General features: G+C 40.4%; 1 protein-coding gene across 8 annotated transcripts in view; it reads left to right on the forward strand.

The window, feature by feature from the left end:
* The window catches only part of LOC127663409 (protocadherin gamma-A1-like), a 68,096-nt gene that overhangs the window by 37,742 nt on the left and 7,039 nt on the right, over nucleotides 1-23,315 (forward strand). For 5 of the 8 annotated variants that reach the window (XM_052154996.1, XM_052154993.1, XM_052154991.1 and 2 more), the window contains one exon: nucleotides 17,916-17,974. In XM_052154996.1, coding sequence (XP_052010956.1) covers nucleotides 17,916-17,974 — 59 coding nt within the window. Of the gene's footprint in view, nucleotides 1-4,652; nucleotides 7,337-17,915; nucleotides 17,975-23,315 lie in introns of those variants that run through there. The other 3 variants (XM_052154989.1, XM_052154990.1, XM_052154995.1) reach the window with 3 other exon arrangements.

Genomic DNA, 23,315 nt, shown 5'->3' on the forward strand with positions numbered 1-23,315 from the left:
GTAACGTAACTAACATTATTATTATTATTACTTTTAAAAGGTTGTTATTGTGTGATCTATGTATGCAGTGCTATGATATATTTATGTAACCACTTTATGCTGTTTCAGTGTTTTTAAAGGAAGCAAAAATACATATTGTGTCATTATAGTGTATCGTTAGTGTATAACAGTATTGTTGTTGCTATTGATTTATATAGTAATACAAATTGTATTAAAATTGTTATTTAGCAACTTTATAAGGTCTAAGGAAGGTTTGATGTTAATTAAAACCACAAAAAGATGTATTTACATCAGTGATTTACATATTTACTCATTTATAGAAACACACAATAGCAACACAACTAACATTATTATTATTATTTAATTATTATCATTGTCATTTCTGTTGTGATTTAAAACACTATTTATACAACCCACTGTGTATAAATATAATAAATATAATTATAGAAATCACACAATAGCACATAACTAATTATTATTATTTAATAATTCTATTTGTATTATTGCTAATGTTATTATTACTGTCAGTAGTGTTGTTGCTGTTGTGTAATCTATATAGTGCGACAATATAGGCTGTTTATGTAACCACTTTATGGGCTTTTTTTTGCGGTTCTAAAGCAAAATTAGTTACATTTATTGAAAAAAAATATTTTCTATAATTATATATATGTATAATATATAAATCACAAAATATCAACAATAATCAACCCAAAAAAACATTCGGTGTTCAGTGAATTCATCCTGGTGAAGCCCATTAGCACAACAGACTTTCGAGGGATGATCAGTATGTTAGACGCGTCTATGCCGGACAGCACCTGGACGTTTGAGTGTCAGATTCCTCAGAAGGTGTGCCGGCCGCTCCATAATATGTGAAATGCATTTATGTGTACACTGAAAAAACTATGTGCTGGATTTGCTTAAATATATAGTGCATCATTTTTGCATCCCACTTTTTAAGCAAATTCTATTAGGAATTATAAGCAGCATTACCTTGAAAAACTATAGCTGGCTATGGTCAAATGAATGAGCTTCCATTCAAAAATGCTGACCTAAAATACAGTGCCACGCCAGCTTCTACGTTTTTTTTTAACCCTAAGAGTCTCTGTGTACCCATCTATGCATTTTAAGCTCATTAAGCTCAATCATAAGTGCTATTAGCAGCTTCTATTTGAACCATTGGTGGTTGCGTAGTGGGCTAAAGCACATAACTGGTAATCAGGAGGTTGCTGGTTTGATCCCCACAGCCACCACCATTGTGTCCTTGAGTAAGACACTTAACTCCAGGTTGCTCTGGGGGATTGTCCCTGTAATAAGTGCACTGTAAGTCACTTTGGATAAAAGCGTCTGCCAAATGCATAAATGAAAATGTAGGTAACTCTCTGAACTAATACTGTAACAGCAGAAACAATTTGCATTTATAAATGAAACTATTCATATAAAAGATCTTTTCATCTTGGCCAGACATCGCCATCATCAAGATGCAACACCGTTTACTGTATGACCTCATAAAAAGAAAGACAATGTGTCAGATTCTTTGTGTAGCTGATGAGAAGGGCATAAAGTACCCCAAAAAGTCAGTGCCCTGACCCAGATGTCCCCTGCTCATTTTCAAGGACAATCAATACATCCAGTTGTTTGAAAGGCAACATTCGCTCTTCCTGCTTCACAGCTATGATGGCATCTGCTCGTTTCTGTGCTTGGTCAAGCTCCTCTTAATAAATGCATAGAAATGATCTGTCAAAATGTATATTAACAGTTTCCATTGTATTTATATGCACAGTTGTATATCCTAAAAATCAATAATTACAGAGTAAAAAGAAAAGTGATGCTTAAAGGGATAGTTCACCCAAAAAATGAAAATTCTCTCATTTACTCACCACTCATGCCATCCCAGATGTGCATGACTTACTTTCTCCTGCAGAACACAAACAAAGATTTTTAGATGAATATCTCAGCTCTGTTGGTCCTTACAATGCAAGCGAATGGTGGTCAAAAAGCAGATTAAGGTGGCATAAAGTAATCCATATGTCTCCAGTGGTTTAATCCATGTCTTCTGAAGTGATATGATAAGTGTGGTTGAGAAACAGATCAATATTTAAGTAATTGCTTACTATCAATCTCCACTTTCACTTTCACTTTTGTCTTCTCTTGCTTTCTTTGTGCATTTCACCACCTACTGGGCAGGGAGGAAAATTCATATTAAAAATGACTTAAATATTCATATCTCTTCTGAAGACATGGATTAAAACACTGGAATCGTATTCATAACTTTTATGTTACCTTTATGTACTTTTGTAGTTTCAAAGTTCTGATCACCATTCACTTGCATTGTATGGACCTACAGAGGTTACACAATCTTCTAAATGTCTTCATTTGTGTTAAGTAGAAAGAAAGTCATGCACATCTGGGATGGCATGAGGGTGAGTAAATGATGAGTGTATTTTATTCGTGTATGAGTCTTCTCTTCCACACTGATTTCTTTAAACGTCTGCATATGCAGGAGCCAGACAGTGGGGCATATAAACGAGCATGTTAATTAATTAATCATTAATTAACAGCGGAAGACAGACAGACAGACAGACAGACAGACAGACAGAAGGCAGTTAACTGTGAGACCGGCTTAGTGGGAATTTCCATGCATGCCCAAACTGGCCAACTGAACAACCGAAATGTAATATAAGTTAACCACTTCTTTAAGCGAATAGAAACTTGAATACACAGAAAAAAGACTCCACTGATTTCCCAGCATGCTTAAAGTAATTTACCTTTGAACTTTTTGGCAAAACTTTGTGATGTTCCCCACGAGCTCTCCACATCCAAAATAGCAGCCAGCCCCAAATATGCTTCCTTAATATTCAATCACAGTCTGCATCACGTGGTGTCCCGTGGAATCGTACAAAATTAGTCTTCAGATTATTGTCACTTCACTCAAAATAATTAGCAAAGTTTCTTTATTATTACGAGTGCAGCATAATCTCAGTGTCTTGTGTCACACATATAATATATAATTAGGAAACGTTGACAGCATTACGATTTCAGTGAAATCTGTTTATCTGTTTCAATGTCTTTCTATATATATATATATATATATATATATATTAATATATATGTGCCTAAAGTGTCCACATTCAAATTCTGGATTTAAAAAAATAAAAATAATACATATTTTAGAATCATACATATAAAGTATATATATATATATATATATGTGTGTATATGTGTGTATATGTGTATATGTGTGTATATGTATGCGTATATATATATGTGTATATGTGGTGGTGGTGGTGGCGGCGTCGTAGTGGTCTAAAGCACGTAACTGGTAATCAGAAGGTTGCTGGTTAGATCCCCACAGGCACCACCATTGTGTTCTTGAGCAAGGCACTTAACTCCAGGTTGCTCTGGGGGGGATTGTCCCTGTAATAAGTGCACTGTAAGTCACTTTGGATAAAAGCATCTGCCAAATGCATAAATGTAAATATATGTGTATATATGTAAGTGTATGTGTGTATGTGTATATATATATATATATATATATATATATATATATATATATATATATATATAGATTATGCAAAAAATTTTTGTCACTAATCAAATGGAAGCAAATTTGCAGTATAGTATATACATATAAACTGCTTTTACAAAAGGTAATTTTTATTGTATTATTATTTTATTACAACAATAATCACAGAAAAGCAACCCTGAAAAGGTTAGTTTTAAGAGATTTAAAAATACTAAAAGATTCAGCATGTCTAACCTCACTTACAGTATATTGTTGCATTCAGTACAATTTATTAATTTCATTAATGATGCATTTCACTTGTGATCTCAGACTTTTAGTATGTATGTACAGATCTCTGTCTCTATTATATACTATGCATTGCACTTTCAATATGGTTGGTCCAGTATGTTCTTCTTTTGCTGTTTTCCTTGTTTTACACCACTAGAATTAGCATGTTCAAGCATTTCCAAAGGGTGTTTATGATGTTTGGGGTTACAAAAACTGTTTTGTGTCAGAAGGGAGCAATTACGCATCTTTTGGAACTGCGCCGTCTAGTGGCTCATCTTTGTAGTGCACTTTGCAAATGTAGAGTTTTGTTTAGATTCTACATATTTAAACCACCTTTCTACACTTATAAATACTTCATTAATGGTTTTGCGTAATAATATAACTGTTTATTCATTAATTACCGCAAAACACTGCTTTGCCTGAGTCCTCTGTAGATGTTTTCAGTGTCGTTGTGGTCTGTGGCTGTGTTCACAAATTGGCAGCGTTACTTTTGGGTCTCTAATGTTCTTTATCTGGGCTCGTAAATATTTTAAAGCACATGGGATCACTGGCATGTGTGCTGGAAACAGGTCGACATGAGCTGTGAGAGTTCAGTCGCATTCTCTTCTAACTCGAGGAGAGAGAGAGAGAGAGAGAGAGAGAGAGAGAGTGTGTGTGTGTGTGTGTGTGTGTGTGCGCGCGTGAGTGTGTGTGTGTGTGTGTGTGTGTGTGTGTGTGAGAGAGAGAGAGAGAGAGAGGGAGGGAGAGTGTGTGTGTGTGTGTGTGTGTGTGTGTGTGTGTGTGTGTGTGTGTGTGTGTGTGTGTGAGAGAGAGAGAGAGAGAGAGAGTCTCTGTGTGGCTCACAGTCTCCGCCCTGTTGCGCAGCGGAGGCGCAGCTAATTCAGAGAGTTTTGGAGAGAAGCTGGACTGTTTTTTTCCTCTCGTGATTTACCGAAAAGTTTACAGCCATCATGAATGATTTCAAACTTTTTTTCTTCACTCCGCGTCAATCGGATCACGTTATGCACGCCATGGTAGCGTCGCTTTAACGTGAATATGGATTTGATAAGGCGAAAAAGTTGAAACTTTTTCCCCTTCTACGGATCGCGCACAATGGAGTGGAGACGCTCGTGGCCCGTGTTCTGCCTCGCGCTCTCCCTCACCATGCGCCTCTCGAGCGCGTCCGGTGAGCTCCGCTATTCGATGCCGGAGGAGCAGAAACCGGGGTCCGTCGTTGGGAATATCGCGAGGGATTTGGGTCTCAGCGCTCAGAGGATTACAGAGAGAAACCTACGTGTCATGTCGGAATCTAACGAGCAATATTTCGAGGTGAATCCATCTAACGGTGCCTTAGTAATTAGAGAGACTATTGATAGGGAGCGCATATGCGCGTTAACTTCGACATGTTCAATGCTCCTTCAAATCCTCCTTCAAAACCCGTTGGAAATGCACCGAGTGCTTGTTCAAGTTGAGGATGTGAACGACAACGCGCCGCAGTTTCCTAACGCGAATTCGTCACTGGAGATATCCGAGGCAGCCGCCCCCGGAACGCGGTTCCGCCTGGAGAGCGCGCACGATCCCGATGTGGGAATTAATTCTCTGCGCACGTACAGCCTCTCCACGAGCGACTATTTTGTTTTGAACGTTGAAACAAAAAGCGACGGCAGTAAATTTCCAGAGCTCGTTTTGGAGAAGCCTTTGGACCGTGAGGCGCAGGCCGCGTTCCGTCTTCTGCTCACTGCCGTGGACGGGGGACAACCGGAGAAATCCGGGACCACCCTCCTGCTTATTAAAATCCTGGACGTCAATGACAATGCGCCAGTGTTTGACGAGCCGGTGAAAAGGGTTAGTCTTTTGGAAAACTCTCTTCCAGGAACGCTTGTGACGCAACTGAACGCCACTGACGTAGACTCTGGGATAAATGGTAAAATATCTTACCTATTCAGTAAATATACTCCGGAAAGAACACTTAAAATGTTCAGTGTGGATTCTAAAACGGGGGAAATCCGTGTTGTGGGGGATGTGGATTATGAAGAAGCCAATGTGTATGACATCACAGTCCAGGCCAGGGATGGTGGCTCTCCTGCCATGGAGGGGTCATGCAACATCAAAGTGGAAATAATCGATGTGAATGATAACACCCCGGAGGTGACATTAACCTCCCTCACCAGCCCTATCCAAGAGGACGCTGAAATTGGCACTGTTATTGCTTTAATCAGTGCGAAAGACTTGGATTCGGGGGACAATGGTAAAGTGACACTTCAGGTATCTCAAGGTCTTCCATTTAAGCTAAAATCCGCCTTTGGGGAGCACTACACACTTGTAACTGAAGGACACCTAGACAGAGAAACGGTGGAGGAATACATCGTTGTTGTCACGGCAACTGACTCCGGCTCTCCTGCTCTATCCTCTCAGAAAACTTTTGTGGTCCGTCTATCTGACGTCAATGACAATGCTCCAGTGTTCTCGCAGTCTTCGTACTCTGTGGATGTAGCTGAGAATAACGCGCCTGGGACGCCAATAGTGACCGTTGCGGCATCAGACCCAGACGTTGGCGATAATGCACGTCTTTCGTACTCCATTTTACCCACCACCATCAACGGCAGCCCTGTATCATCATACGTCTACGTGAACCCCGAGAACGGGAATGTGTTCACCATGCGCGCTCTGGATTACGAGCAAATGAACGCGTTCGAGATCGAGTTGCAGGTACGCGATGCTGGAACGCCGCAGCAAACATCCAACATCACCGTGCACGTTTTCGTGGTCGACCAAAACGACAACCCACCCATCATCCTTTATCCCACCCACTCCGAAGACTCAGGGCTTCAGCTAACCGTTCCCCACTCTGCCCCCGTCGGGCATCGTGTGAATAAAATTGTCGCCGTCGACCCTGACAGCGGCCACAATGCCTGGCTGTTCTATACCATTGCGCCAGGGGACGTCTCCTCGCCTTTTAACATCGACATCCACACGGGCGAATTGCGCATTGCTCGGAAGCTCATGGACGATGAATCGAGTGGCAAAACTAGCCCGGCCTACAATTTCATTGTGGTGGTACGGGACAATGGCGAGCCGGCTATGTCCACCAGCATTTCAGTTACAGTTACCGTAGAAGAGAAGAGCGCAGACAAATCCACAGACTTCCGAACGACAACATTTTCACGCAAGGTGACAGGAATGACAGATGTTTCTCTGTACCTCATCATCTCCTTGGGATGTGTAACCCTAGTGACTCTGCTGACCATGGTGGTGGTTTTGGTACGGTGCGTCAGGCATAAAGGTGGTTCGGGGTGCTGCTACTCTAGAACGGGCTTCCGTTCCAGGAACACCTACCAGCATAGAACCCATAAAGATCTTCATCTCAAACTAAACACTGATGGACCCATTAGATATATGGAGGTGGTAGGAGGCCCTCAGGAACCCAACACACGGACCTACAGGCCTTGCTATTCCACTCTCTCCAGCAGGAGTGACTTTGTGTTTGTCAAAACTCCCATGTTGAGTCATAACAACACACTAAACATGACTTTGACTAGGCAGCACTTAATGAACTCAACCAATGAGGTGAGCACACTCGTCCCAACAGCCAATGATTTTCCTCGCTGTTGAGTCACTTTGTTCATAATGGATTTTCCTGTGTAGGAATTTCGGGTAATGTTACAACCTCAGGGCTGTTTTTGTCATGTCGAATCTTTATTTGCTCTAGAGTTGAGATTGGCTTCTCTGAATTAATGCAATGTGTAATTGTGATTCTCACGAAACCGGTCAAGAACATGTCCTAGTCATATTTAAGCCCAAAACAATTACGAAAGTAGATTTTGCATAAAGAAAATGTATCCATTGAGTTTTTGCATTGTGACATAATTTCAAGGACACTAAAGTACAATTTACCACCCTTAATTCACATTACCACAACAAATCTGGATTTTTTTACTTTGATTATTTCCATTGTTTTCAAAGATGAGCATAAAAGTTTTTTAAACTGTATTTCAGTCATAAAAGATGCTGTTGAAGCAAAAATGAAAGGCAGTACCAAGTAGTGTTCTGTGTAAACCAAGGCTGGACTGGTAATCTGGCATACTGATTGCACTTTGGGGCGATCGGGGCGGACTGGTCATCGGGAGAACCGAGGGGTTCGGTGGGTCGGCCGTGAAACGGGCCGAATGGGCCGTGATAAGCTAAAATGAGCCACTGCATTATGCAGAACGGACCACAAAACGGCACCACGATTTGCAGAAAAGTACAGCGAACACCCAGCCCTGGTGTAAACTGATTACAAAGTAAGTAGTTACTGTAATCGGATTACTGTTAATTCATAAATTGGTATAATGCATTTCATTTTAAATTCTTGTAATCAGATGAGTTAATTACTTTAAGTAAATTACGTGGGTTACACATATTTCTTAAACATAATTTATGTAACTTAGAAGTAAAGTAATTTGCAATGTGATTACTTTCCCATGAAGTCATCGTATTACAATTTTAGAGAAGGAATTAGTCATTTGTACACAGGGCTGGACTGGTACTCTGGCATTTTCCCGGTGGGCCGACGCATTTTGGGGCCAATCAGGGGCAGACTGGCCATCGGGAGAACCGAGGGTGCCGGTGGGTCGGCCACGAAACGTGCCGAATGGGCCGCCGCATTATGCAGAACGGACCACAATACGATGTCGCGATATGCAGAAAAGGACAGCGAACACACCCGTTTTTGAGTAACTTACCCAACACTGGATCCAAGGTAGTCTACCTTGATGTATAAATATTTCACAATTTAAATAATATATTTTCGTTTCACGCTGCGGTAATGGGGGGTTGCAATGTGATAATGAGAATTGGGGGGTAAAACATGTCGCACTGTCATGAAAATATGTCACAGAATGTAAAAAAATCTTAATGATCCTAAAACAGGCTTCATTTTCTATATGCAAAATATACATGTTTGTTTGTTTTGATTTTACTCACCTTCATGTCGTTCCAAACTCATATGACTTCTTTCTGTGGAACAATAAAGGAGGTGTTGAGACCGAGAGAAAAGATGCAATGAAAGTGAATGGTGACTGAGGCTGTCGGTCCCTAAATTTATGTTCCACAGAAGAAATTAAGTCATTCGATTACTTGTTTGGAATGAAATGAGGGTGAGTAAATGATGACATAATTGATATTTTGGGGTATATTATCCCTTTAAGTATGCTTCAAGTGGACATCACGTCATTTTAGTACTGTTAAGTCTCGTTGGCCTTCAGAAACTTCAACAGACTGGCATGGAGTCAGTGCTTTGACTAAACAGGATGAGGGAGGAAAGAAAGAGACACAGATGAAAGGAAGAGGAGGTGGGGAACACTAGGGAAAGAGAGCAGATATAATAAGAAACAAAACGAAAATAATTTAGCTGAGGTAAATCTGGAGAGTATCAAACAAGAAGGGAGGACTCAATAAAGACACCGTAAGATAAGGGGTTTATAGACCAATTAAATAATGAGATTTTAGAGTTGGAAACATAGTAGTTAGAGGGAAAAGAGGGATTTAGATCAGTGATTCTCAACTTTACTTCAGGACCCAGATTTATATATTAGACATCAAGTGCCGACCCAACGCAGTACCACATATTTCACACAAAAGTTAGTTAAATGTAGTCTTTTACGCATCACCATGTTGTTCTAGGAAATTAATGATAATACTACAAATTGATTTGGCCCAACAATATACTATTTCTGCATTAACTAATGCAAACCTCTTGTGCATATCAGTGGTTTGGATGGCCAGTGGTTCACCAAACGAAACGACATTGTGGTCGACACAAACCATGTTCATCCTCATTACAAGTGAATTTAAAGGGACAGTTCACCCAAAAATGACAATTCTCTCATCATTTACTCACCCTCATGCTATCCCAGATGTGTATGACTGTCTTTATTCAGCAGAACACAAACAAAGATATTTAGAAGAATGTCTCAGCTCTGTAGGTCCATACAATGCAAGTGAATGTAGCTCCAAAAATCACATAAAGGAAACATAAAAGTAATCCATAAGACTCCAGTGGTATAATCCATGTCTTCAGAAGTGATATGATAGGTGTGGCTGAGAAACAGGACAATATTTAGGTAATTTTTTTTACTCTAAATCTCCCCTTTCACTTTCACTTTCAGATGCAAAAGTTAAACTAAACAGGCACTATCAGATGTAAAATTGAAAGTGAAAGAGGAGATTTAGAGTAAAAAAGGACTTAGATATTGATCTGTTTCTCACCCACACCTATCATATCACTTCTGAAGACATGGATTATACCACTGGAGTCTTATGGATTACTTTTATGTTTCCATTGTGATTTTTGGAGCTACAATGGTCAGGGTAGGGTTGCACCAGCTGTACAAAGGTCTCACGTAAGTTAGGATGTAAAGTTCACACTAAGGGCTTAGTAACTACTAGTTAGTTTGTAATTAAGTCAGTGCTTAATTTGGTTGCACCACCTTGTAAGGTCACCGTAAAGTGAGGAGAGAATTTTCATTTTTGGGTGAGCGATCGCTTTAATGCTGTCAGAGTCGTATCTTCATGGTTTTCAAGGATGAGGGCATGTCACAGAGCCTGTTCATGGGGACACCTGTCCTCTCCTCTCTTTTAAAAGTTGATAAGCCTATTCTAAACTATGCACGATTCCCCTGCTATCTGCCAACCTATCAGAACTGCTCTGCGCTTAAGTTTTGGGTCACAGCCCAGTTGAGAAACACTGATATATATTAGTAAGGATTTTACGTGAACAGATAAATTCTACTCATAAACTCTAAAGCTAAGATATGGACATCATGAAGAGGAACAGACTGATGGACAGAAATTAGGTTTTGGATGGGGGAAGGAAATGAGAGTGGCACAGGTCACGCGTTGACCCCTGACTTCCGGTTGTGCCTAATTCATGTTATTGCTTCCACACGTCATGTGTGTGCGTGTCACATGGTCTATCCCATTATAAAGCATCACGGTAACTATGATACAGAACACTCTCTCTCACTCTCTCTCTCTCTCTCATTGAAATGCCATACAAATATTTTTGACCTGTCCCTCGTTTCTAAAAATAAACAAGAAACCGTGTTGACAGCCACATACAATAGAAGCCTATAGGGTAAATGTACAATCATTTCCCCATAGACTTCCATTGTATGTGGCTTTCTTTGCATTTGTGGATTGAGTTTTACTTTTATTGAGCCTGGAACATTCCTTTAAGGTATAGATTTAACATTTAGAGTACAATAGAATAGAAATAATTGAATAGAAACTATATAGAGGCTATTAAATGCACTGTAGTTATTGTACAAACTTATATTGGATTTATATCTAAGATTTACTATTTGAATAGTTTAAAATATTTAAAAACACTGCACAGTTTTTTTTGTGTGTATTCAGATAAATCTGGCATAATAGAGCAGTTTTTGCTTTTAAATCTTTCAAAAATCTGGTAGTTTTTTGCAAGATAGCTTTGCACATCTGGCACCCCATACTTTCATTTAAGAATGGATCTTTTTGTCTATTGATACACACATCTGTCTTTCTCTCATTTTGCCCGTTCTGGACGTAATGTCTCTAAGTCTTTAGAGGGTCGTTCTGTCTCTCGGGTCACTTGGATACCATCTGGCTCTGCTATAATGACACGTGCTGTGTGTGTGTGTGTGTGTGTGTGTGTGTGTGTGTGTGTGTGTGTGTGTGTGTTGTGACTGGGTAGGATATGTGAGATTCAATAGTGATGGAAGAATCTCTAATGGATCTGAGCACAGCATAGAGACAGCTTGTGTGTATGTTTGTGTGTGTGGTCCTCATCCATTGCAGAATATCTGTGTCTTTCTTTGCCCTATCTTTCGTTTAGCCTTTTTTTAAGAGTGAATCTCACACAACATGTCCCAGTCATATTTCAGTCTCACCAAAAAAGAAAGAAACAAGAAATTATGTTGGACCATTATGCACATTCTACCATCCCCCCAATTCCTTTTTTTATTTTATCCCCTTTTCTCCCAATGTTGGAATGCAATGTTGGCGTGGTTACTCAACTCAATCCGGGTGGTGGAGGATGAGTCTCAGTTGCCTCCGCTTCTGAGACCGTCAATCCGCGCATCTTATCACGTGACTCGTTGCGCATGACACCGCGGAGACTCGCAGCATGTGGAGACTCATGCTACTCTCCACGATCCACACACAACTCACCACACGCCCCACTGAGAGCGAGAACCACTAATCACCACCACGAGGAGGTTACCCCATGTGACTCTACCCTCCCTAGCAACCGGGCCAATATGGTTGCTTAGGAGACCTGGCTGGAGTCACTCAGCACACCCTGGATTCCAGGTGTGATAGTCAGTGTCAATACTCGCTGAGCTACACAGACCCCACAATTCTTATTATTGTAATACTTTTTACAAAAATAAATTTTAGAGTGAAATGTAACCTGGAAATGTTTTGTGAGATTCACCCTTAAATGTTTAGGTGTTTTTGTTTTTTACTGAATACATTCTCCAGTTTTAGACTGTACAAAAAGGTTGTGAACTGCAAAATACTGACTCACTACATGTTTCATGCAGTCGTGATATTTCACACCATCTATATTTGCTCTCCTTCTGCTGTGATGTCATGTTAGTGAACATATCTCATCACCTCCTGCCAAATATGATCATCGAAGCATTTTCCGATGAAACCCATTTCACTGTGATATCTGACTGAAGACGTTTATAGCTTCTCTCTGAAGATCCTCTTGTGGAGGGTCTTCGTAACATTTCAGAAAGTGTCAAATTTAAAAACATTGATTTAATTAGACATTTTTACTTTCAGTTTTTATTTTCTAAAGTTTACAATTAAATTGAAAATATTTGTATCGTTACTCCAATATTAGGCATAAAAATATGCAGGTTTTGTTAGATAATATTTCCATTGTTTTTAATAATATTGGAGGAATATATTCACTTCTTTTGGCTTTAGTACAAAAATATGTCACATTTAGGCATTTCATTTTTATAACAAAATTCCATAACATTTAATTGAATAATCTTTGCAAATATTCAGTTTCTTTTTATTTTATTTTGCTAGTGTTATTACATTAATTTAACCAACAATACAATTTGAGGAATTTTATTTGTAAATCTTTGGCTAATATATGCATTTATTTTTATATATTTTTAAATTTTTTAGTGGCAATACAGTATAAAAGCCATTATTTAATTTAGCAAACAACATGTTGTCTTTTAAAATATTAAGTTTAAAATTCTCACTGAGTATGAAATGGTCCCGTATCATTTCCTGAGATATAAAAACAGCTAAATATATCCATGTTTAAAACATATTTTTTGTTCCAAATCATATTTGGGCATCCATCCCATCAAACCCAGTTTTAGTGTTGTACGATGTTCTTTATAAAATAAGACTGTCATATGTCTTCCACGACTCAAAGGATGTCTTCCCTTTTCTGAAGGATGTGAGTGGTGCTTGCCTGTGCAACATTTCAGGGCATTGATATGCAGTTGCTAAGGTGTTCCTATGTGGTTACTATGTGTCCACTTTTAGAATGTTTTGTTTCTTGTGACAATGTTCTGTATATACAGAGAGCGTCATGTTGTGCCCATAGAGTATTTATACATTATACAGAGGGAAATAGACCTTTACATCTTCAGAGAATCAGATAACACTTCCTGTTCAGTGTTTAGAGGTAGCAAATATGTTCTTTATTGTACGGACAGACCTGTAACAGGATACGTCTTTCATGAAAGGATGTGTTTTATAAATCTAGTGCACTTATAGACTCTTTCAGGAGTTATTTTACTGCTACAGATTAATGCAATGAGACATGAGAGTGGGATTTTACCACAGGTAAGTGCTATCTAACACCCTAAACCGTGGTAAAATCACTAAAGTGTATGCTTGAATGATTGATCTGTTTTTCTGCATATGGAAAGCATTAGTGTGTGTAAGTTTAGATGTAAGTGTGCTGAACACTGCTTTACCATGTGTACAGAGCATTAGTGTGTGTGTGCTCATGTGAATAGAGTGTGTTTACAGATGTCACACATTTCTACAGGCGTATTGTGTGCGTTTGGGAGCGTGACGCATCTATTGTGTTATTTGTATAAATATTCCATATGTAAATAGACTAGAGGACACTTCTCATCCGCGACCTTGGCGATGACCTTGTGTTAGTGTCACACGTTGTGTGTCCTGATTCTGATCACCATGGCGATAGAATGTTTTGCACAATTCTAAATATGTGAATAAATGTTACATTTACTAGCATTAAAAATGAATATAAATGGGTATGTTCAGAATGGCAACAACCATAGCACTCATACTATGCAGATTTTCTGTATTCATTGAATACATCCAGATTACAAAGTTAGGTTGTATTTAGGTCATGTGGCAACAATGTTTTATTTTGTAAAGATTTTTTAATAGCATGCAGTAAACCGTTTTTAATGCACAGAGAAGTATGTTAGTATTCCAGAGACTCTGGTTCTCACATTGTTATCTGCTCTGACTGTGTCATTAAGAGAGAGAGAAACCTCATTCCTGGAGACAGTTCAGTGTGAGCTGTTTTTCCGACATTCCTGCAGGCGGATGTAACCTACACACACTCATACACACTCGTTATGTCTTTGCTGAGCTGAAGGAGTGTTTTGCACCCATAAAGCGAAATAATATAGGGGACTCATGACTGTCCAAAAGACCAAGAATAATGTATATATGATTTATGGCACTTTTCCACTGAACGTTACGGTTCGACTCGCCTCAACTCGACTCGCTTTACTTTTCTGAGCTTGCATTTCCACTGCAGTTTAGTGCCGCATCAACGTGGGTGGGATTATAGGCTGATCGTCATAGTTGCGCTGCCTCTACTGCCATGACATCATCTTAAACACGACACAAAACAATAAACAATAACACGACCGCTAGCTGTTAGCTACTAGCGCATTATGCTGCATAAAGCAGTAGTTCATGGTGATTTCACACAAGTGTAACAGTTAAATTGGTCTGGTTGTTTTAGAAGCTTTCCAGTAGCTGCTCAACTAAATAAAGTGAAGCTTATATAGAGCAGAATATAGAGTTAACGTAACAAAACGTACCATTCTCCATTGTGGCTGGGTCCAGGGCACTCTCCCTCCCATTGCTCGCCGGTTTAGATAAACGCCGGCATCCATTTGGTCGAACCACTTCCACTTTCTTCTGTTTGAACCACTCCGGCTGTTGTGGTCAATGATGGTTCTGTAGTCACTTAAGTTATTTTGAACTTGTCCCTACACTGTTGGTAGGTCCGGTGGTAGCCGTGTGCGGCCAACAGCTGAGACACTTCCTGAGAGGCTTTATAGTTTCGCTCATCGCTAATAAGGGGACCGTCGGCACCTCGTGTATTGACCACGGCGTGGTTTTGTGCACAGCCATTTCTTTTTTCACAATTTGAAAGTCACGTGAACAAATGATACTGCCGTCGCTGTTGCTAACTTTAAACTAGCGGGTTGATGTTGCATGTCGCAAATCCAGTGACACCGGTAGCGCCGATTCTCTTTGACCAATCAGTGATCTGCAGGGTTTTCACGTCACATTTAGTATCGGCTCGGTTCGCTTGGAACCTCGACTGAGGTGGTACTAAAAAAGTACCAGTTACTATCCGCAGTGGAAGACCCCAAAAAAGCGAGCGGAGTCGAGCTGTACCGTGCAGTGGAAAAGCCCCTATACATTGGCCCCAAAAAAGTATTTGGACACTGAAGTCACAATTTAAATTGTCTGAGTGTTGTTGCATCAAATAACACAATATGAAAGCAAGTGCGATCTGCGTTGCTCAAATGCTTCAGGAGCTTATCTTAGAACTAACTTTGCTGAACATTTTTGCTCAATGTCTTTAAATCAGCTGGTATTATAGTGATTTCTAGTGGATATATGAAGTCAGTTCCCCTCAAGTTCACACGGGTGTCCAAGCAGAGTAACCACAGGTGGAGTTCAGCACATGCATTAGCAACATGAGACACTAACGGATGACAAAACACAAAGTGCCACAAATGCTTTTTGTCTTCATTTTGAACCGTTAATCTATTCCTTTATTAATTAAAATCTTGTTATCTAATGCAATGATATTCAGATATTGCTGCAACCTTGTCTCATAGAATTAATGTTACTATTTCTACATTTTTGCAAACTGATTTTATACATCGTGCTCTACGTTTCGCCGCAGTTTCCTGGTGAAGTGAACATTAGAGGGGCTACAACAACTGTGCATTTTATTCTCTTTCTCACAAATGGGCAAAATGGGCCGAATGGGCCTCATTATGCAGAACGGACCACAAAACGGCACCACGATATGCAGAAAAGGACAGTGAACACCACCCCACTCAACCTTTGTGCCAGCTGCTATGTAAAATCCCGGGCCGATTTCTTTTCCCAGTCAAGTCCTTATGCTATCGGTTAGATTTAGGTGTTGGTTAAGGGTAAGGATGTCTGTTTTGTTCACCTCTCATTTGCTTTAAGATCGCTATTGGTTAGTTTTTGGTTAGGGAGATATGTTTTACTCATTTAAACCTCCATCTAATATACACCTTAAAAACCTCGTCTGATTACGACAACATTTCACTCGCTTTTGGTGCACCCCGATGGACATTTCACTGGGAAACTGCAGCCAAACGTGTAATTAAGCACTTAGTTTAGTTGAGGTGGTGTTTATGTTAGAGTTAGGGTTGTCAATGCTCTCTTTGTGAGATTTAGTGTTTTGTGTGTGTGTGTTTTGTTTGCTGCAGTTGAGCAAGTGTGTTTGTTTTGTGCGCGCTCTGAGTTGTGTTGTCAAGCTATTTCAGCAGTTGTGCGTCTGTGGTTTGTGGGTGTTGCTTTTGATGCAGATATTTCCTACGTGTGTGTGTGTGTGTGTGTGTGTGTGTGTGTGTGTGTTTGCAATTTATATTGTTTGTGTTTCTTGTATATTTTAGTGAAAGGTGTTTTGAGAAACTCAACAGATGTGTGTATCTGACTGTTGAAAAGCTTTAAATCATTAATGGTGTTTGCCCATGCAAATGGCACTTACTGTTGCTCATACACAGAGAGTTGGGGACTTGAACAAACATCTAACCTGAAGAATTACACTTCGGTGTGCAGCTTGTCCTGTAATGTTTGTGCTACATAAATCAATCATTCTTCAAAGCATGTCTTGTTGAAGAGAGGTCTGCTGTGACATTACTAAGAGGCTGGACTTACAAAGTTCACCTAGCTGACCATAAAACCGGGAAAAAGTCCCATTGACTTACATTAAAGGAGGGACCCAAACCATATCTAGAGATCAGCATATCACAGAGACTTTTTTAAAATAGTTTAAAGAAGAGAGTAAATTCATTGGCTCTTTAGCGTGTCTCTTCCTCTTTTGATCTTTCTTTGGATTTCTGTCTTTCCGTCCTGAAGCGTCTGTTAATTTGGACTTGATCCGTCCCAGTTCACTACACAGTGACAGTAGGCGGAGCAAACAAAATGAAGAAGAGGGAAATGGAGTGGAGAGGCTTTTGGATCTATTATTCTATTAATTCCCCTTTCATTTATATGTGAGGTTTTTAGAGAGATAATATGCAGTCAGATAATGTCTGGCTGTGTGTGGCTGTGTGTGTGTGTGTGTGTGTGTGTGTGTGTCCTCAGGATGGATTCACAATGGTCTTTCTGTCTTCAACCCAATTAGTCATAGTACTTGTGTCTTGCTCACTGGAACAATCCAGGACTGTGTGTGTGTGTGTGTGTGTGTGTGTTCGGAATGAAACACTCGACTTCCTGCTCTTCCCAGTCGTGTTTCACAACCCTTATCATTCTTAATCAGTGGATGTGTGTGAGTAATCTTGACTCACAGCCATCCGTTTCAAATGAAGTCTTTAAATATGTCTTTGTCTAAGGCGTTTCTGACAAACACTCATTTAGACTTTATCAGACCCACGTTATTGTTTGCAATGAGCAATAAATCGAGTCTATCATTCTCATGGTTTGATCACATGCTGGTAAGTCTGACCGGTTACATGCTTGCATCACCTTAACTCCTTCCTCAGTCTCCATGGCAACTACGAGTTCACACAAACAGACCCACAAATGGATGGCGATGTCCTTGCTTGTCTTTTCCTTTCATGTGCTCTGACCTCATGCTTTTCCATTTGTCTCTTTACAGCAGAAACCACCCAGTGCAGACTGGCGTTTCACCCAGAACCAGAGGCCTGGACCCAGCGGGTGAGTACACACACACACACACACACACACACACACACACACACATACATACATACAAACGTTTGCTATGATTTGCATTATTATGTAAATGTAGAAAGTCCCCTTTTTTCAAAGCACAAAGATTTGCATTGAGTAAATGGATAGCACACACTATAAATCTGAGGAACATATACACTCACACAGTGTTTTATATAAAGTGTCTGACTCATCCGAATGAGAGCGATGTGGTGCTCTTATGTAAGGGAGGGTGCTTGTGTACTTGAGTGATGTTGTTCAACATGGTAAATGGTCTGCACTTATATAGTTCCTTTTTAAGCAGTATTCAAAGCTCTTTACACAGCGTCTCATTCACCCATTCACACACCAATGATGGCAGAGCTGCCATGCAAGGTGCTAGCCTGCCATTGGGAGCAACTTGGGGTTCAGTATCTTTCCCAAGGACGTTTCGGCATGAGTGGGCTGGGAATCGAACCACAAACCCTGTGATTAGTGGACAACCTGCTCTATCACCTGAGCCACAGCCACCCCTAACATTGTGCAGTTATCTCAGAAAATTGTTATTTTTTTTATTCCAATTTTATATAGCTATGTATAATGCATTATATATAATATAATGGCTATGCTCGGAATGGAAAACTAACTTCGTACTTTGTAAAAATGGTACAATATGTACTGTGTAGTGGCTGAATAGTAAGAGAAACAGATGGCACCTGTCAAGCGGTGGGATATATTAGGCAGTGAACACAGTCAGTTCTTGAATTTCATGTGTTGGAAGCAGGATAAATGGGCAAGCGTAAGAATCTGAGCGACTTTGACAAGGGCCAAATTGTGATGGCTGGACGACTGGGTCAGAGCATCTCCAAAATGGCACTTCTTGTGGGATGTTCCTGGTATGCAGTGGTTAATACCTACCAGAAGTGGTCCAAGGAAGGACAACCGGTGAACCAGTGACAGGGTCATGGGCACCCAAGACTCACTGATGCGTGTCAGGAGCGAAGGCTAGCCCATCTGGTCCTATCCCAATAAGAGCTACTGTTGCACAGATTGCTGAAAAATGTAATGCTGGTCATGATAGAAAGATGTCAGAACACACAGTGCATCACCGCTAGCTGCACATGGGGCTGGATAACCGTAGACCGGTCAGAGTGCTCATGCTGACCCCTGTCCACTGCCGAAAGCACCTACAATGGCACGTGAGCATCAGAACTGGACCATGGAACAATGGAAGAAGGTGACCTGGTCTGATGAATCACGTTGTCTTTAGATCATGTGGACGGACGGTGCGTGTGTGTCGTTTACCTGGGGAAGAGATGGCAGCATGAAGCACTATGGGAAGAAGTTAGGCCGGTGGAGGCAGTGTGATGCTCTGGGAAACCTTAGGTCATGGGGATGTTACTTTGACACGCACCACCTACCTAAAGATTGCTGCAGACCACGAACACCCCTTCATAGCAACAGAATTCCCTGATGGCAGTTGCCTATTCAGCATAATAATGCGCCCCACTGCAAAAATTGTTCAGGAATGGTTTGAGGAACACAACAAAGAGTTCAATGTGTTGACTTGGCCTCCAAATTTCCCAGATCTCAATCCGATTGACCATCTATGGGATGTGCTAGACCAAGTCTGATTAATGGAGGCCTCACCTCGCAGACTTAAAGGATCTGCTGCTAACATATTGGTGCCAGATACCACAGGACACCTTCAGAGGTCTTGTGGAGTCCATACCTCGACGGGTCACGATATTAGGCTGGTGGTTTTACTGTTGTGGCTGACCGGTGCATATATATATGTGGGTGATCAAATAATCTAGAATATAAAAACAATCTCAGTAAAAATCACAGCATGGCTTCATTCATCACACTGGCAATGGTTGAGAGCATTGCATTGTGGGATACAGCATTCTTTGCAGTCTTCTCTGGTTGTACACTGCACATTTTGTCATGTAGTAGGCCATCTGGGTGTGTTCTGCATAACATTTATATTCTGTGCACAGTTTACATAATAAGTATAATATGGTGAGATCTTGTTCCATACATGATTGCAAGACAAAAAATGGGGGAGAGAGAGAGAGAGAGAGAGAGAGAGAGAGAGAGAGAGCAAAATAAAATGGAGAAAAAGAGAGTTCAGCTTCCATAAGTGGCTGTGCTGAATCTTAATTTTCTTTTCTTTACTAAATGGCCCCCATTATTCAAGCGCTTACCCACCCTGCCCCTTCTAACGCCTCAATCTGCCAAGAGACCGAGAGAGAGATGCCAGAAAGAGTAAAAGCGTAAAGAGTTGAGAGAGAGGGTCAGTCAGGTTTATTACCATGCTAATGCCCGTTATATCCCCATGTATTGTGCTAAAACTGATTGGAACCATTGCCAGTGGGGTTTGACCATTTCTGGTTTATTGAGAGGACCTCAGACCCACTCATTTAATCAGATGCTGTTTAGGGGGAGGGACGAGCCATGACTGCCAATAGCGCTCTGCTTCTCTCGTGTGCCAGCTAGCGCAATTGTTCACGATGCATCGGTTTCCATAACAGACGTTACACAACACATTCCAGCCTGAGAGAACCTGTTTGAAAGAACCCATTTGGAAGAAATTAAATCTTTTTGTTTAGTTTAAATTGGCAGTGCTGCATATATAGCAGTGGGCCCAAAGATCTTTGCGTTGTCTCCAAGGAAGTTTTAGCTTCAGTTTTGAGCTAACACTTGCTATGGTAACCATAGTTTCTGCTAAAATACCATTATTTCTACTGTTAAATCATAATATGTGTGTTAATACAGGCTCAACCTTTTCAAACAGGGCAAGAGTCGTTCTGTTATTTTGTTTAACTTCTTTTTGATGACAGTGGTGGATAATACCAAGATGCCAAGTGTTTTATTTTAGTGTCTTTTGGTGGAAACGATGAGTACCATGATACATTTTTGTAAAGCAAATCTGTTGAGGCTAATTTGAAAACAAAAAAATGTTAGAAGCCTGTAAGGGTGTATCTTATGGAAATACATGTCCAGGTCAAATTTCACTGCAAAACCCAAATATAAACATTTATAAATAATATTTTGCATAAAAAAAATACCATTTAGCATTTTTACATTATTTTCATGACAATTGAAAATAATTGACCTGTGCCACCCAAATGATCTTTGTCATAATACTTTCTGAGCTTTATTTTATATGGAGGGCCAAATTACTCAAAATTAAATAAGATATTTTTTAAATACTTAAAAGCTTTTAAATAATTAAATGATTACATTTAAATATTACATGTCTGTAAATACATGAAAAACATTTTGGAGATGCTACATTGCATATATATGTGCTGGCAATCTCTATACCAGATACTACCTTCAGTACCACCGCTCCCTATAAGCCGACTATGCAGTCTGCGTGGGGCACCAAAAAGTCCACCGGCTGCCCTTACTCGCACGTTATACGGTATTCAAGGACCCGAAAGCAGTTGTGCAATACAGATGATCGCTTCCCGCTCATATCACGCGAAGGGCATCAATTTGGCCCTGACTACCTTGGTCTATTTGCCTGCTAAGTTATAAGTTAAAATAGTTTCCACCATTTGACTTAATCTTATATGACTAGCAATAGTTATGTCTAACGTCATCGTTGCCCAAATTTTGTAACGTTATTTATTTTGAAGTCAAAACAACAGAGGAAGATATGCTAGTTACCTGCTCATAATTGTCTGATATCCGTCTTTTTCCTCCCTTTATTTATTTTATTTTTTTGAGGGGAGGGGGCGAGTTTTGTTGTTGTTAGTGACATTCGCTCTAAGTTGATCATCTATACCCATGGTTACACCTGTACACCTCTAACCATCAGATTCATCCGCGCAGAAGAGCAGACTCGCGTAAATACCAAAACAGCGTTCCTCCGCAAGTAACTTGCAGTTCTATGCTTAACCCACTTAAACCAAAGTTACATAGTGTAGCTTTAATGATTACATTTTGAGTGATTTTGCCCTCCATCATTTTGTCCATCTCTTTCGATAAGTTTCAATTCACAGTTTACAGTTTAAATTTTGAGTTGAATATTTTATCCAATATATTAAGATGTGAAAAGACGCTGAGTGCCACAACTGGAGTCGCAAGTTCGAAACCAGGGCGTGCTGAGTGACTCTCAATTGGCCCGGTTGCTAGGGAGGGCAGAGTCACATGGGGTAACCTCCTCGTGGTCACTATAAGGTGGTTCTCGCTCTCATGGGGCGTGTGGTGAGTTGTGCGTGGACACCACGGAGAATAGCATGAAGCCTCCACACTCACTAGGTCTCTGTGGTAACGCGCTCAATTGACGCAGATGCGGAGATTGACAGTCTCAGATGCGGAGGCAACATGAGATTCGTCCTCCGCCACCCGTAGTGAGTCACTACGCCACCACGAGGACCTCGAGCACATTGGGAATTGGGCATGCCGCATTGGGGTGAAAAGGGGAGAAAAAAATAAAGATGTGAAAATGTACCACATACTGTAACATGGCTGATCCATGTGCACATGCAGAGAACCAACAATCTGGTCAACAGGAACAAGATCAACATTTTCAATAGATTTCACACTTTTAGCATTCTGAATATCCTGCAGAAATCTTTAATCTTTTTTTCAGTCCCTGCAAGTTCCGGTCGACACATGTACGATGGACTCCTCCGAGCAGGCTGAGGTATTGAAGTGTAGCTAGTAGCTAGAGTAGCTCCCTGCGCGCTCCTGCTAATGTTCCTGTAGGGTTTCTCCTGGATTATGTTCCTGTTATTTGTGCAGTAGTGTTCAGTGTGTGAAGTGTTTGCTGTGGGGCCCTCAGGGGCCAATCTGCTCTTAGAATAGAGCTGTGTAGGTGTATGGTATAGCGTCATGCTGTGCACATTAGTGTAGCTGTGTTTAGCTTTGGCTTTGTTTCCGTGTGTCTCACAATTTTGGAAGTGTAAAGAGAATTGCAAAACCAATTATGTCATGTCCTTAGAGTAAACATGTTTCGTTTCTATTTATAAGGTTTTTATGAATGAGTAGCCACAGGCAACGGCCGGGCTTGAACAATAACTCATGCTGTTGGGGTCATTCTTGTTTATGCAACTCTTTTATTTATAATATGCTAGTGTTGTAATTTAAGCAAGTATTTCTATGAAAGGGTTTTTCCAGACTTTTAAAAATGTGCTCTGGTCAAGTTCAGGCAGATCAACGTTATTAACTTTAATTAATATTAATAACAAGATGCCTTGCACAAAGCTCGCAAGATCACGATTGGGAGAAAGGTGCCTCGAGTTGTTCCTGCCAGGCTACTCGGCCTATAAAGCTCTAAAAAGGCTCTGGTTAGGATTATACAGTAGATGTTCATAATACATTCTTACAGTCT

Source organism: Xyrauchen texanus, chromosome 23 (assembly GCF_025860055.1).
Source record: "Xyrauchen texanus isolate HMW12.3.18 chromosome 23, RBS_HiC_50CHRs, whole genome shotgun sequence".
NCBI classification, from domain to species: Eukaryota; Metazoa; Chordata; class Actinopteri; order Cypriniformes; family Catostomidae; genus Xyrauchen; species Xyrauchen texanus.